This window comes from Vidua chalybeata, chromosome 13 (assembly GCF_026979565.1).
Source record: "Vidua chalybeata isolate OUT-0048 chromosome 13, bVidCha1 merged haplotype, whole genome shotgun sequence".
In the NCBI taxonomy this organism is placed as follows: Eukaryota; Metazoa; Chordata; class Aves; order Passeriformes; family Viduidae; genus Vidua; species Vidua chalybeata.
Window position 1 is genome coordinate 17,494,227 of NC_071542.1, and position 14,306 is coordinate 17,508,532.

A 14,306-nucleotide genomic window follows, 5' to 3' on the forward strand; every position below is an offset into this window, starting at 1 on the left:
ACTCCCCTGGGCCATCTTTTCCTGCCTTCTGAGGACAGGGGACAGCCTTGGGTGGCTACAAAGCAGCTCCTGCTGCTCACCTTCAAGCACAAGATCTGTGCCACCACCACAACTCGCCAACACCTCCAGCTCCCCGCATCACCTGGGACACATTTCCAGGGACTCCAATACTAGGTCCAAGTCCTGCATCTGCTCCTTCCAGCACAGCCTGGGGCAGGGAATGGTGTGGAGCTGGGCTGTGTGTCCTGCTCAGCTCCCCAGAGAGCCACACACATAAAGACACATTCTGTTCTTGCAGGAATGTAATCCTCGATGTAAAGTTTGTCAGCAAAAATATAATTCACCATGAAAGAATGGACTACTGTCTTGCTAAAGCATCAAGAGGCACATTTTCAGCAGTCTGGGAGTCTGAGGCAAGTGTTGGGAAACTGAGCACCCTGTGTTTGTTCCTCTGACCAGCACAACTACAACAAAAATGTAAAAATGCTTCCAGTGCTAGAACATTTAACAGCTCGGATTTCAAACAAGGAGGAACAATTTCAAAGCAGAACGACTGTATGAGATGTTTGTTTCTTTAACTGAATGCAAACTGGATGTGGAATTTCCTCTTGGAAGAAACGACTGAATGGGAGATGGCTTGGACTCCCTTTTGTATATTGCATCATGTACAAAAAAGGATGATATAATGAACTGCAATTCTGAAAAATCCAGACAAAAATGAAATAATTATTTCAGGTTAACATCTTCAGTGGGTCTTGCATTGTGCAAATCACGTTTCTATTAGGTTTGAAGACTCTGGGCCCAGGAACAGTTTAGTTATGAAACTTGTATCACTCATGCTGAGTTAAATGCTAAAAATAATACTTATATCCCTTTAAGATAATGGGTTTAGAAGAGAAATGGCAGCAGTGTAGAGAAGCTGCAAGTTTAGTAGCAGTGGTAACAGAGGTCTAGTAGCAGAACAAGTCTCTGTCTTTAGAATTCCAGTCCAGTCTGTTAATCGCAAGCACTGGGCTAACAAAGGCAAACTCAGAGCCATTTAAAGTAACTTTACAAACCTGGCCTTGTGTGTTTGCAAAGTGGACTGGATATATCAGTTTCTTGTGCAACACTTGAAACATGCTGCAAATATATTAAGAATATACAAACATGACAATTAGCTTCAAATGCTTTATAAAAGCTACAGGACACAGCAAGGACCAGCTGCAAATCAACCTGACAGAAAATGGGATAAGAATCCTTCTTCTTTCAGGCATGGGTAATGGCTACAGAGCTGTTGCTAAGGCCAGTGGATGAGCTTTGGCTGGTGGGTGCAGGTCTCAGATCAGCATGGCCTCATCTCCAGCATTCACCTCTTTTACATGAGAGCTGAGAACCTAAAATCACAATTTGTCTGGGGTAGGTGCGGAGGTTTTACTGCTGCTGGGAGCTCCTTAGGGAGCTGATCCATCTCATGCACAGAGTCTGTGTATTCCACAAACACTGCCACTACCAACACAAAACTAACATTCTGTCATACCACCAGAACAGCCTGCTCTATTTACAAGTTGTATCTGGACTTGACTTTTAAAATGAGGTTTTCTCTCTCTCTTACACCATTTCCCAGCATCTTCAAAGAGGATCTTGGTTTGGGAAATTAAGGATCATGGCCAAGTCACCAGGCAAGCTGTTTGCACATAAAGCATCAAGGCCCATTATTTTAATCTGTGATAATTACCACTGTTAGTTAAATCGTGCTTCCCTGATGGTTCTCAACAATAAGCAACAAATGCACAACACATTAATTGCACAAAGTTGTTGCTTGTTCTGAGATCAATTTGTATTAGCAGAAAAAGTTTCCATCTTAGTCAGCAAAGCTCTCTCACAGTGACTTTTACAGGGCTGGGAAAAAATGTTTTACAGTGGAATTTTGTCTTGGAAGGATGATGAATTTTAAAGAGTTCACTATAAGCTAATGGCTACAGACTTTGTGCTTCTCCTTAAAGGAGGAACTGTTTTAAGTCAGAGTTGTTGATAGCTGTAAAGGCTTCCCTCCTAAGTCCAAACCCTGTATTAAAGCTTCTGGATCCTCATGATGAAAATCCTTCACTAAGGATTTGTGAAGAATTGAATTCCACTTTAAACATTTCAGGTATCTGGGTTTCTGGAACAACACATTTTCTTCTAAGAATTGTACCTACCCTTTTCTAGCAATCTCTACCTCTCTACTCAGAGAATAAGAATCTAATTGTGTGACCTAAGTGTCCGGTCAGAATTAACCAATATGTCTAGAATTTTAAATGCTCATTACAAACCAAATCTAAGTCCAAGAACATCCTGCTGGACTCACAGAGGGTGAAATTCCTGGGAAGCAGAGCACTGGCACAAGCTCCCTGCAGACAAAAGCAGGCCACATATGCAGCACACAAGCTTTTGTGCCCTCCTGCACAGGGATGATCCTGACCCTGAGTTAAGAATCACAAATAATAAGTGATTTTGCACTGATCCTGCCCTGCTCACATACAGACATTAAACCCATCAAACAACACTTTTACTGTGACCCATGTACCATTGCAGCTCTCCCAGCAGTGAGCCAACATCTTTATCAGATTGGAACTGCTCACACAACACTGAACTTTCAATCCATATAATTGGTGAATATACAATTATTTCATATTCCTCCCTATTAAGAGAACCTGCGTCTGTTTGCATGCCAAAATGTTTTAGTGTTCCATAAATAAATAAATAAATAAATAAATAAATAAAGTTATTTCACCTGTTAACACATGGAGACTGTTTGTTTTGGCCAACTTGCATGGACTCTGAGTGCCAGGTTATGAATAAAATAATGTTCAATACTGTAAATATCTTGTGACATAAATTCCTGGCTCAGCATAAATACAGACTGTATGTGGCAGATTCTTCCTGCATTCTCTAGCACTGACACCAGTAAATTCATGTATCTATGACAAAGTATATGCATAATTGTAATTCCTAAAAAAATAAAAAAGCAATCACAGATAAGCCAATTTGCCCATCCTGGGCCTCTGCTTCACTGGATTTTGCTTGCTGGAGTTTGGGATTTTGGAAAGCAAAGTGCAACTACTGTATCCCAGTGGTTTCTGCACATGCCGTACATTCCAGAACAGAAAGTAGATTTTCTGTTTAAAGAACAGCACAGTTAGAAAGATAAGATAAAACCAAACTGGAATATAATATTGCTGGGAAATGTTAGTCCTTTATGCAAACAAGTAATGTAAAGGATGCTTTCTGAACAACACTGGCAAGGGTTGAGTTTCTTACACTGCCAGGCCTCCTTCCCAAGCAAAACCTCATATTACTTTAAGATCAGAATGCAAATACAGAGCAGACTCTGCTCTGCTTTAATCCACTGCATTCAGGAATTAATTCCACTGACGTCACTGGAGAAACAAAGTTCAGACAGGCCTAAGTGAAGGTAAGCTCCAGCCCTGAGGAAGGGACTGATGGTTTTGGCTTTGCCTTTAAACTCAAGCCTTTCTTTCATTTCAGGTGGTTGGAATGAGTCTAGGACTGGACAAAGTGTGTAGATCCCAGACTAACCTGAAAACCAGTTAAATCTGTAATAAATATTTAAATCTGTAATAAATATTTAAACACCACGAGGTGTTTGCTGTTACCTTGGACCAGTCTCCCGTTTTCCACTCGTAGCAGCCTGTGTGATCCTCGCACTCCTCCTCGTCTCTCGGCCTGGTGGCTGCATCACATTTCCCTTGAGAGTTTGTGCACGTCACTGTTCTTTTCTGAATTCCCCTGCCACAGTCTGCTGAGCACTGCAAAAAACCAGGGGTTTGGTTTTTTGTTACATGGTGCTTTGAAATGATGGCTTTTATGTTGGTAACAGAGCTCAGAGGAAAAGCTGGGGTTATGAACACTGAGGAAAATGATAATCCATAAGGTTTTATTACAATAATCTAAGCCACTCATACATGAGTAATTTGAAAAGCATGATGACTGCTTGTGAAATATTTTACTTATGAAAAATGGCAATTCTGAAAATCAACCTCCTTTGAAAAATGTCAGCTGGCTTTTTGCTGGAATTGGTGCCACTAAATTCTGTGCTGAAGAGCTTCTCGTTCATAATGGAGGACACACTGAGATTCACTACACAGAGCTGCCACATCCCTTGATGTATCCCATGATAAATGGTGGTGTTAAATGCAATTTTAAATCACAGCAGCATGAGACCACTGTTATAAACATGTTTCTGTAGTACAGTTTGTGCATATCACGGCAAAGCACAACTCTCACACCTTCTCATGTGAAACACACACATCACATTCACATTTTGATTTGCCATCACTATCTTAATTCTGAAAAACTCTAACATTTACTGAGTGAGCAAAAACTATCCTCAATTTTTTTGTGCCTGGGCTCTAAGGAATTAGCTTCAAAAGAGAAGGAATTTCTGGTCACTCACTTGTTATCTTTGCCAGTGGTTGGAAATTCTTGTTTAATGAAGAATTTGTCTTGATTTTTTTTGGCTGTATGATGTGGGAAAAGGACATTGGCACTAACTGAACCCAAATTTCTGCTTTCAATAACCAGTTTGGTAACAGAGCACCTGCTGTCACAGCCACCTGAGTCCTTGTCACCACCCCTGAGCACAGCCAGTCTGCCTGCTCCTCATTCTCATGCCACTGCAGTGGTTAAGAGTGAGAAATTGTCTTGCAGAGCCACTGGGGACAGGTGGGTGGAGAAATGATCTATGTACCAGCTGAGATAAAAACTAACCTCCTCTGGCATGTCAAGTTCTCCCCTTTGGGGGGCCAACAGGGAAAAGACATTTGATTTGACACTGAATAAATAGTGCAGATATGAGATATTCTGTGAGGTCTTTTGAACGTGTTCCAAGAAGCTTCTCCATCCAGGGGGTCTATGCTGGAAACAAGCGTCAGCTTGATATAAATTACATCACATGGACAAATCTCAGCACGCCTGTCTAACTGTCTTAAAAACACAATCCAGGCAGTTCTGACCTGCTGGCCTTGTTAAGGACATGAATGACAAGCATTCATGAGCTGGCAAGCAAACAGACATGCCTTTAAATACTTCACAGCACTACAAAGTGACTTCTTGAAAATCTGGGAAACCTTCCACTTAATTTACTGTGTGCTGCTCACGGCGTGACCCCTTACGGATGTAACATCTTTGTAAGGAGCACAATCTATAGTTCTGCTAAGACAGGGGGGTGAATTCTTCCCAGCTTTGCAGAATTCCACAAAATGCTTTGCTGGACTGCTCAAAGCACAAGGCTTGCCAGAGATCTCAGGCTGGAGCTCCCTAAATGGTACCTTAAAGCCATGAATTTGCCCCAAGTTGGGTAGACTTTCCCAAATTATGTATCATTTTCCTCAGGCCCCAGGGTGGACTCCTCAGGGTTGCACTCGTTCATCTCAAACTACAAAGCTCAATATATAAAAATCTTTGGAACGGTCCAATTTACTTGAAGTAAATCAAGCTGAAGTGGGAGTATTTTTCACAGTAGGAGAAATCTCTAGGTGGGTTTTACAAGCAAGTCTGGGAAAAACACCAACTGTTTGTTCTTCCCACAGCTTTTAAGTCATTCACAGATTAATACTGCATATACTTTCCTAGACAAAACAGCATGAGCAAGAAGGTTTCCAAAAGATCTTTGGTGGTCACATATAAATCACCCTCTTTAAGAGGTTTTTTCCTTTCCTCAAGTCATCTGTTTTCATGAAGAATTTCTTAATACATAGATTTTACAGAGAGTCCACAAATTAATAGACACAGTTTCTGCGTGTCTACTCGAGATCATTAAGTCTTATTTTATTAACAAATTACTTTGTCAGATCCCATGAGGCTTTGCAAAGGAGCAACACAACTTTGCAGTTAAGACACAACTCCTTTATCTGAAGGAAATCCATATTTTTTTCCACTCTATTTCTCTAACAGTAGAAACATTCACCTTCTCCTGACAGTCTCTATTTTTATCATTAAAAATGGGTTGAGCAGTACTTTGTCCAAAACAATCTCAAGTGTTTGGCAATACAAGGGGAACCTAATTTTTTCCGCAATGAAGATTGCATTGGAATTTGCTGTGAAAACACACATTTTTGACCAGGGACCAGACATCAGTGCAGTCAACTGTGTTGTATGAGAAAGAAGTTTAAAAAAAATAGATCAGAAAATAGATTTATAAAATGATACAACTACAGTGATATTTACTCCTCAACATCAGACTCAAATACTAAGGAATGAAGTGATTACCACTGAAGAAAGTTCTAGGTGTGAGAAGAGTTCACACTGGCAGAGCATCAAATGTGTCCTGGAGTCAACTGAGCTTCATATCAACAGAAATGGGCCAGAATAACAAATTTAAAATCACAAGAGCACAGTTACAGACCCAACAAAAGTAAATAAATGTATCAAAGGAAAAGTAATCCAGCAACTGAAAAAATTATCTAAAAATGCTGTGCATTTGCAAACAAGTTACACGATCATGTATATGGAAGTTTTCCACTGATCTGTAACTTGACTTACTCTATTCCATAAAAGGGAGACAGAAGTACCTGGGATTGTTAACAAAAGAGTCAAGGAAAAAATCCACATGTAAACCAGGTAGGAACTGCACCCTAATCTCAGCTATAAACAGTTCAGCTGGTTTAGCTATAAGAAATACAGAGGGCATCATCTGAAAGGGGAATGTCTATGACACACAAAAGACCTATCAGACAACTTACTAAAATCTTGGTGTGTTTGTGTGCATCTTTTGTAACAAAAGAACTCAGAAAGAACACAAATCTCATGCACCAGTGAAGGATCCAGCACCCACTGAAAGAGAACACTGCTCTCACTTAACCATCACCTCTCTTGCCAAACTAAGATTTCCTGTCCAGGAGGTGCACAATGAAATCCCATTGTGTTTGTGAGGAGACACTGTTCCTCAGGATCCTTTCTGTCCCGAGATTTGTGCTTTTTCTATTATTGTTAGAAAAAGCACATTTCTAACAATAATATCTAGCAAAAGCTCTTTGACAATGTTTTAAACAGGAGCTCCCTGTTCCAAATAGAGGTGAATAATGAGGAATCTTTCTCACTGGAAGGGCTGTTGCTGGACAGGCAGCCTGGAATGAGGCTGGTAGAGCTTCAAACTTGCTCCCAGAGTGAAAGGAGCTCATCACTCAGGTGAGCCCAGCAAACACAGTATCAAAGTGAACATGGGCATCCTGTAAGGTCTATTACTCATAGGGTACAAAGTTGCCCTGTACTAGCTGAGTCCTGCTCATGAACTGCAGGCACACTCCCAGATCACTCTGCTGCTAAACAAAACACAGGACAACTGTCTAGATCTCCCATTATTTACATCAGAAATGCATTCATAACACTTCGGAAAAATTTCTTAACTCTGCAACTACTCTGAGATGCACCTTTTATACAAAATATAACCAGCTTTTTCTTGTTCCTGGAATTACACGAAAGAAGGCTGGATAGGGCCCAAAGCCTGCACATTCTCTGTAACATGCAGATGCCTGATAAGCCTGGTATTTCTTCACAGCACATTTAAATGGAGCCAGAAGCCCCGGGTTACTGCACTCCTGGCCTCAGGTCAGTGAAACATTTTTCCTTCTTGGTCAGAGTTTTCAGATGGAAAGATGCAGTCACTAGAGCATATCTAAACCCTGCCTTACTAATTCATCTGGTCTGGAAACCAAACCTCAGCTCCTCACTGCTCACCTCAACAGATGAGAGTCCTGCCCAGCACTCCAGTGCTGTGAGGATGCTGACCATGAGAACCATGGATTAAGGCCAGTGTAATGCAAGCTCTGAGCAGTGTGGCTCCTTTCTGGAGTGAGCTTCCTACCTTTGACCACTCTGATGCTTCCCAGATGGACAGGCAGTCCCGTCCCTCACAGCTCTGCACCGTGGCTGGTTTGCTGCCCAGGCAGTAGAGGTCCCTGGTGTTGACGTAGGTGCCGTTCTGCAGCTGATAAACACAAGTGACCTCCCGGTGCTGCACACCCTTCTCACAAGTGGCAGAGCAGGGACTCCAGTGGCCAGTCACCCACCTGGGAAGGAGCCAGAGGATAAATGTTAGCAAACTGTTGGAATAAAACATTACGCTTCACTTAAAGCCAGTGAGAAATGGGCAGCTCTTCCTGGGTTTGTGGGTGCTTTGATGGTGCTGTGCTGTCGTCACCCTGAGCTCACTGATCCCCTCTGGGAGCTGAAGTGTGTAAAGCAGCAGTGTCAGTATGCAAGGGAATATTGCCTCCTGACCCCACACCAGGCAACACCCCAAACTCTGCACCACTCCCTTTAACCCACTCTCTGTAGTGGGACTGGTTTTTTCTCTCATATAAAGACAGACTTGTCTGCAGACCGTCCTGCAAGACCGTTCCTTGCAAGGGAAAGGAGGAATCCTCCCTGCTCTGTCTTCCAGCTCCACTGCCTCCAGCAAGTCCTGGAAGCACGACAGTGGGGCTACAAGGCAGTGAATAAAGTGTCTAAGAAGGATCTAAAGGAGGAGGGATGGAGGGAAGAACAATTTTCTCTAAAAGAAAAGCAGCATCGATCTTCAGCTTCCTGCAATCTGTCAGTGAGAGCATGTTCTCTGTAATTACAGGCATTCCTGGATGGAGTGAGGGACTGGAGCAATAACTGTGCAGCCACTGAGCACCAGAAAGCTCTCATGCCTTTCTCACCAGGCAATTGACCTTCTAGCCTGTTATTCAGGACTGTCATCCAGATTTGTATCCTTACACCATGAATCTTTCACTTGTCACCCAATCCTGGGCTGTCCATTATGGTAAGTGGCCCAAACAAGACTTCTCAAAAACAGACCTGCTGAGAAATACTATTTCATGCTGCTGGAGGCTCCTGTAATCCAGGTAGAGCAACTTATTTACTATATCTCTTTTGAAGTTGCTGTGTGTTACTTCTCTGAAATGAATTAAAAAACTGTTTTCCATCTTCCTATTCATGAAGGGGGGGAAATCAGTTCAGCACCATTTGTAGAAACATCTTCACCTGCTGCAATTGTCATGAATTAATCTGTGAATGCCATGACAGCACTGATGACTGTGCTGACAGTGCAGGCAGAAGCCATTTGGTTTGAGCAGGACTGGGCAGACTGGCCACCTGTCTTTTGTGGAACAGGGCCCTGCCCAAATGTTCCTGTGCATTAAAGCAGTTGACTGACACATCTGTGAATTTCTCTTGGCTAAAACAGCTGGCAAGACAGCAAACCTGTTTCTTCAGACTGCAGCTTTTGGTGCATCTCCGCAGCCCAGGGCTTGGTATTTCTCTTATGGAATGGGAAAATGTCAGCTGGGAAATTGAATACTAGGGCTGAAAGACTGACAAAAATAGCCCTGAAGTGCAGAAATCAGTGTTCATGAAAATTAATAGCCAGGCCTCCTTGGTATCAGCTGGGCTCTGCCCTGTTGGAGCAAACGTGAGGGAATTCTCCACCTGGGGGAAGGAACCTCCTGACAAAGGCCTGGAGGGGCAGAAATGACTGTGCTTTATGAGCTGAGTGTGAGTCACAAGGCTGGGAAAGGGCTCTGCCCAGGCTCCACTCAGCTAATATTCACTTCAGCACTGTGCTCTCACTGTGATCTACAGCTACTGGCAGAAGAAAAAGGGAAAGGGGCTGAAAGCAAAGGAGAAAGATAAAAATACATTCTTGGCAGAGGCTGGCTGTGAGCTTGCCCTTAGGATGGGCAGCACACAGCATGCCAACTAGTTCCAAGATGCCTTAAGAAGAAAGGTTATGGCTTTCCTTTTAGGAAGGAATATTCCTTTCTAATTTTTTGTTTGTTGCTCTTGTGCAGGGGAGAAATCACCTGGTTTCCACCCGTTTGCTGGTCTCTAATCAGTACCAGCACAGACGTGACAAAGTGAAACTAGAAAAAACAAGTATTAACATCATCATGAGAAGAATGATTGCATAGGGAACGACCTGAAACCCAGGGTACCAATACAAAGTTGTGTCTGTGGTGAAAACAATCTCCAGCTTTTCCCTTGGAGAGGTCACCTTCAGCCACCATCCACTACATCCACTCCTGATTCCAAGCCTGCGGCTACAAATCAGGTGGGGCAATGCTGTAAGGGATCTCTGAAACCCCACTTTGCCCTGCCTGTGACAGTCAAAACACTTAGAAATTAAAGGATATTTTAAAGTGGTGGTTTTACTTTCACACCCAGGAGACAAGTGATATTAAATGTCTGAATAATACCAATATGTAAAGCAGGTTATTTTCGAAAGCCCCAAGGGGATGATCACTTTGACCACTAAACTTCTTCCTCTCAGTGAAATCTATGCTTGAATCAATGGCTTGTAAAAATAATCTGGCAAGTAAGTAAAGGTGAGTCCTACATACAGTCCTGGCAGTGCCCTGAACCTCCACAGTTCCCCCAAATTCTCCTTCACAAACAGCTGAAAATACTGGTTTAGTGCCTGTAACACACAGGAAGACTGCAACTATATTTCAATAATGTTCACAACCAATGTGGAAAGACAAAGGATTTATGGAATAAGGTGATTAAAGATGAAAATTCCTGCCAGTTTCAAATTTTTGGAAGGAATTTGCAGCAAGATATTAGCAGAATGACTATCTGCAAGTAATATATACACAGGAGAGAAAAATGTGATGTGCAAATAATATCACAATTTGGTAACTATTAAATTGCAGCGCAGGTAGATTTTTGTCTCTACACTGTCATTACACCTTCTGAACACACCTGAGTTTGTTTAACAACAAGACCTACTTAGAGGGTGATTTTCTTTAAAAAAGGGTAGGTATTTTTCTTATGACAATGTAAAAAAATAACTCCAGTGTTCTAACTCCAAACCCCAGGCTGGCTCTGTATTATTAACTAAGTCAATTAACTGCTGTACACTAAGCCCTGTGTATATCATATAAAGCATTTGGCTTCCAGTTCCACTTGAAACTGTAAACTGATCTCAGGGATTGCTTGACACCAGAGTTCTTTTCAGCTTGGTCTTTCCCTCCCAGGTTATAACCAGTCTTCTGTGGGACCATGGGAGTGCTCCAGCTGGGGTCCCAGGAGAGCCTCTCTCCCTTTGCCAACAAACACGGATTTACGTGACAAACACACTCATCTTTCTCACAACCACAGGGATGCCTTCATCCCTGGTATTATTATTTTTTGTAATCTTACCTCTACAGAAGATTCAAGAGCTAAGTGATCCCTTCTGGTGGTTAGAGTCAGGAAGAAAGTGATGAGCTTTTAAGCAGAGATTTTACCCCAGTCAGTGGCTGTCTATCCAGCTAAAATATGCCCAGAAGGGTGTGATTTTCAAAAGCTTCAAAAAGCTGGGATGGGCAGGACATGCAATCTGAGAGGGTTGCTCTAAATCTTTGTCTCCTGAGTCTTCCTCAACCTCTGACCTCTCAGTATCTCTTCTGAGGAATTGGGACTTCTAATCTGCTTTGGCAACACTCATCTGGCAGGCCCCTAGAGCAAACTTGAAATATCTTTTGGAGATTCAGTTCATCATTTCATCTTTTTATGGTCTGGATTAGTTTTTAACCTTGAATTATCTACTCTACCTGCTTGCCTAAGACTCCCACATTTTCTAGGAAAAAAACTGCCTGCAGCACAATGTACAAAAACCCAGGGGAGATGAATGTCTGCAAATGAGGGTTTGTAGCTAAAGATTTGGGGAAAAAAAAAAGTTAGGAAGATAAAATGTATCAAGGCTGAAGGATGGGGGTGAGGGAGTGCAATCAAAAGACATGAGGTCACTTTTCAGAGATTTGCAGCCTCTTACAACATAAAGCCATTACATCTTCTAGGGTAAGTATTGCAACCCATAAAATTTCCCCTGGTTGTTTCTGCCCTGAACCCTGCAGAAGAACAGTGTGTTCTCTTCCACTAACTACACGTCCATGCCATGTTCACACATCCCCTCACTACCTACAGGGTACTTCTGTTGCCTTCCCAATGCTACAATGACATTTATTTCCCTGATTTCACAGTAATATTTCAGATATGACCAAAGACATGTTTGCAATAACACATTTTTTTGTTATTAAACCTGGTTTTTTAGAGCTGGCTCTTACCTACATCTAGTTTAGAGCCTGTGCTACTGCTGAGTAAAGCATCAGAGGAAACTTCCTACAAAATATGTCTGAAAAAGCCATGTGACAGAAACATATCTAAACCCCTGTAATGTGAGGGCTCTATTTCTAGTAGATTTTATTGAAAACCTTTTGGTTGAATGCACAGGTGAGGATAAGTCCATGCCCAGTTAGCACTGGTTGTCTTTAGCACCAGTTTGTGATGCAAAATCACATTCAAGTCACTCTCAGTTTTCTGAGGCACCTGGAGTAAACTGTGACTCTACTGATTTAGGCAAAAGTCAGCCCAACTTCCAGCAGGGCCAGGATTTTACATTGGATAATTTTAGCAAGAAAAATTGGAAAAGATTTCTGAGAATCAGTCATGTGGAACTGACAGATATACTTTGCTTACAGCTGTCAAACCAAGCTCATGCTCGACTGTGTAGAAGAAAAGTCTCTTTACAAATGGAATTGTGTTTTCCATGAAACACACACACACACTCCTGAAGCTCTCCACCACCTCTCTGCTGCACTGGGCTCAAAACAATCAGGTGAATCTTTTATTTTGGGAACAGGTTGTGCCACACCCAGTCACTAAAAGCATTTTTTTTTTTTTTTGAGAAAAGTACAAGGAATCTAGTAGAATAATACAGCTGCTGATGTTGAAAGTAGGACTCCAAGACTAACATTCCTGTCTGATTGCCTTTATAAACAGTGCTCAGTAATTTTCCAGTACAGTAGTCATTCTGCTAACAGACTTGCCAACTTTCACTCACACAGGTTTCTTTTTTTCTTTAGTGGTTATCATTTTGACAGCGTGTTTTTTTTTTCCCCACCAATAAGATCAGCCATGGAACAATGTTTTATAATTTACATACACCTTGGGAAGTTCTTTTTTTTGATGGAAGTCATTGTATTCCCTCTCCTCCTCCCCCAGATGAGCAGATCTCTCAGCTTTGGAGGACTCAGTGTGGGGACTCGGTGAGGAGGTGTCCTCCTGGCTGGCACCAAGGGACAGAATTTCACCACTCTCAGAGCTCCTCTGCAGTGAGTTTTCCCTACCCACTTCCATGGTACGTGTAGCTTTAATGAGGCACCTGGTTTCCAGCTCCATTCCCTGCCTTTCCAGGAAGGCAGTGCCTCCTTCTCAGCTCTCACCACACAATGTGAAGATCATTACAGCAGGCAGCAGGAGGAGTGGATTTCACAATTAAATATTTTGCTAGATTATCCTGCTAATCCTTTTCTGTGGGTTAGAACTGCACTTGGCCTGAAGAGCTTCAAAACAAAGCAGCACAGATCATGTAACCTTTTACAACAAGGCAATGGTCAACCACAAGGTTGGTGAGTCAAACACTGCACCGGGAAGGAAGTGATGGAAGCCAGACTGGGTGTTTACACCAAAGCTAAGGGACCTGTCTCATGACTCCATGTGGAAAATAATGCCAAATTAACTCCTGCTCTAGCAAATCATCTTGGATTGTTTGATGTAAATGCATTTAGCAGCAGCCAATAAGCACTTTTCATTCTACACTGTGTGCTCCCCACCCTTCTCTACCAGAATTGCTCCACTGAGTTTAGTTGCTGGATTTACTGGAAGATACAAGCAAATTGTTTTTCAGGGGCTAATCAGCCACTGATTGGTACTTGATGACCTGCCTACAACCTGGAGCACAGGAGTTTTTGTCTCCTTTTGGTGGATGGGGATCACCTTCAACTGACCTGGGCCCCAGATGTGCCCACAGCAGGACATCAGCCCCCCCTCCAAAGGTACCCGGGAGCGTCTCAGGTTTTCTGGTCTGCAGAATTTTGGCTTTTGCCGCTACAAGGCCCGCGGGAGCCCTGCTGCAGGCAGTGCCCCGAGGAGCTGCCACCAGAGCGCAGCATTCCCTGCTCCAGCCCCTCCAGCACAGTCCTGGCAAATTCATTAAGCTCAAGCTGATTCTGGAGATCCCAACTCCAGCTTTGGGAAGTACTTCAAAATGAGCTCTTACGTGGTGCCTCCTTGGATCAGAGGGTGCTAACATTACTATTGATGCCAGATTTCCAGGCAAAAATGAAACCCTCCCCACGGCTGTTCCTTCTTCTTTTTTTTTTTTTTCATGTAACCAAATCCAATGCACATCAAAGATGTTTCTCAGCACAAGGCACAGACAAGGGTTTGAACCTGTTGGCACTGAACTTTATGGATGATAAACTGCATTAATGAAAGGACTGACCCATCTGGAGCCA

General features: G+C 42.6%; 1 protein-coding gene across 1 annotated transcript in view; it reads right to left on the reverse strand.

Moving 5' to 3' along the window:
* Positions 1 to 14,306, reverse strand: part of ADAMTS17 (ADAM metallopeptidase with thrombospondin type 1 motif 17) — a 157,300-nt gene that overhangs the window by 15,535 nt on the left and 127,459 nt on the right. Inside the window, exons 21-22 of the mRNA XM_053955030.1 lie at positions 7,847 to 8,051; positions 3,639 to 3,791 (exon numbers count right to left, since the gene is read on the reverse strand). Coding sequence (XP_053811005.1) covers positions 3,639 to 3,791; positions 7,847 to 8,051 — 358 coding nt within the window. The remainder of the gene's footprint in view (positions 1 to 3,638; positions 3,792 to 7,846; positions 8,052 to 14,306) is intronic.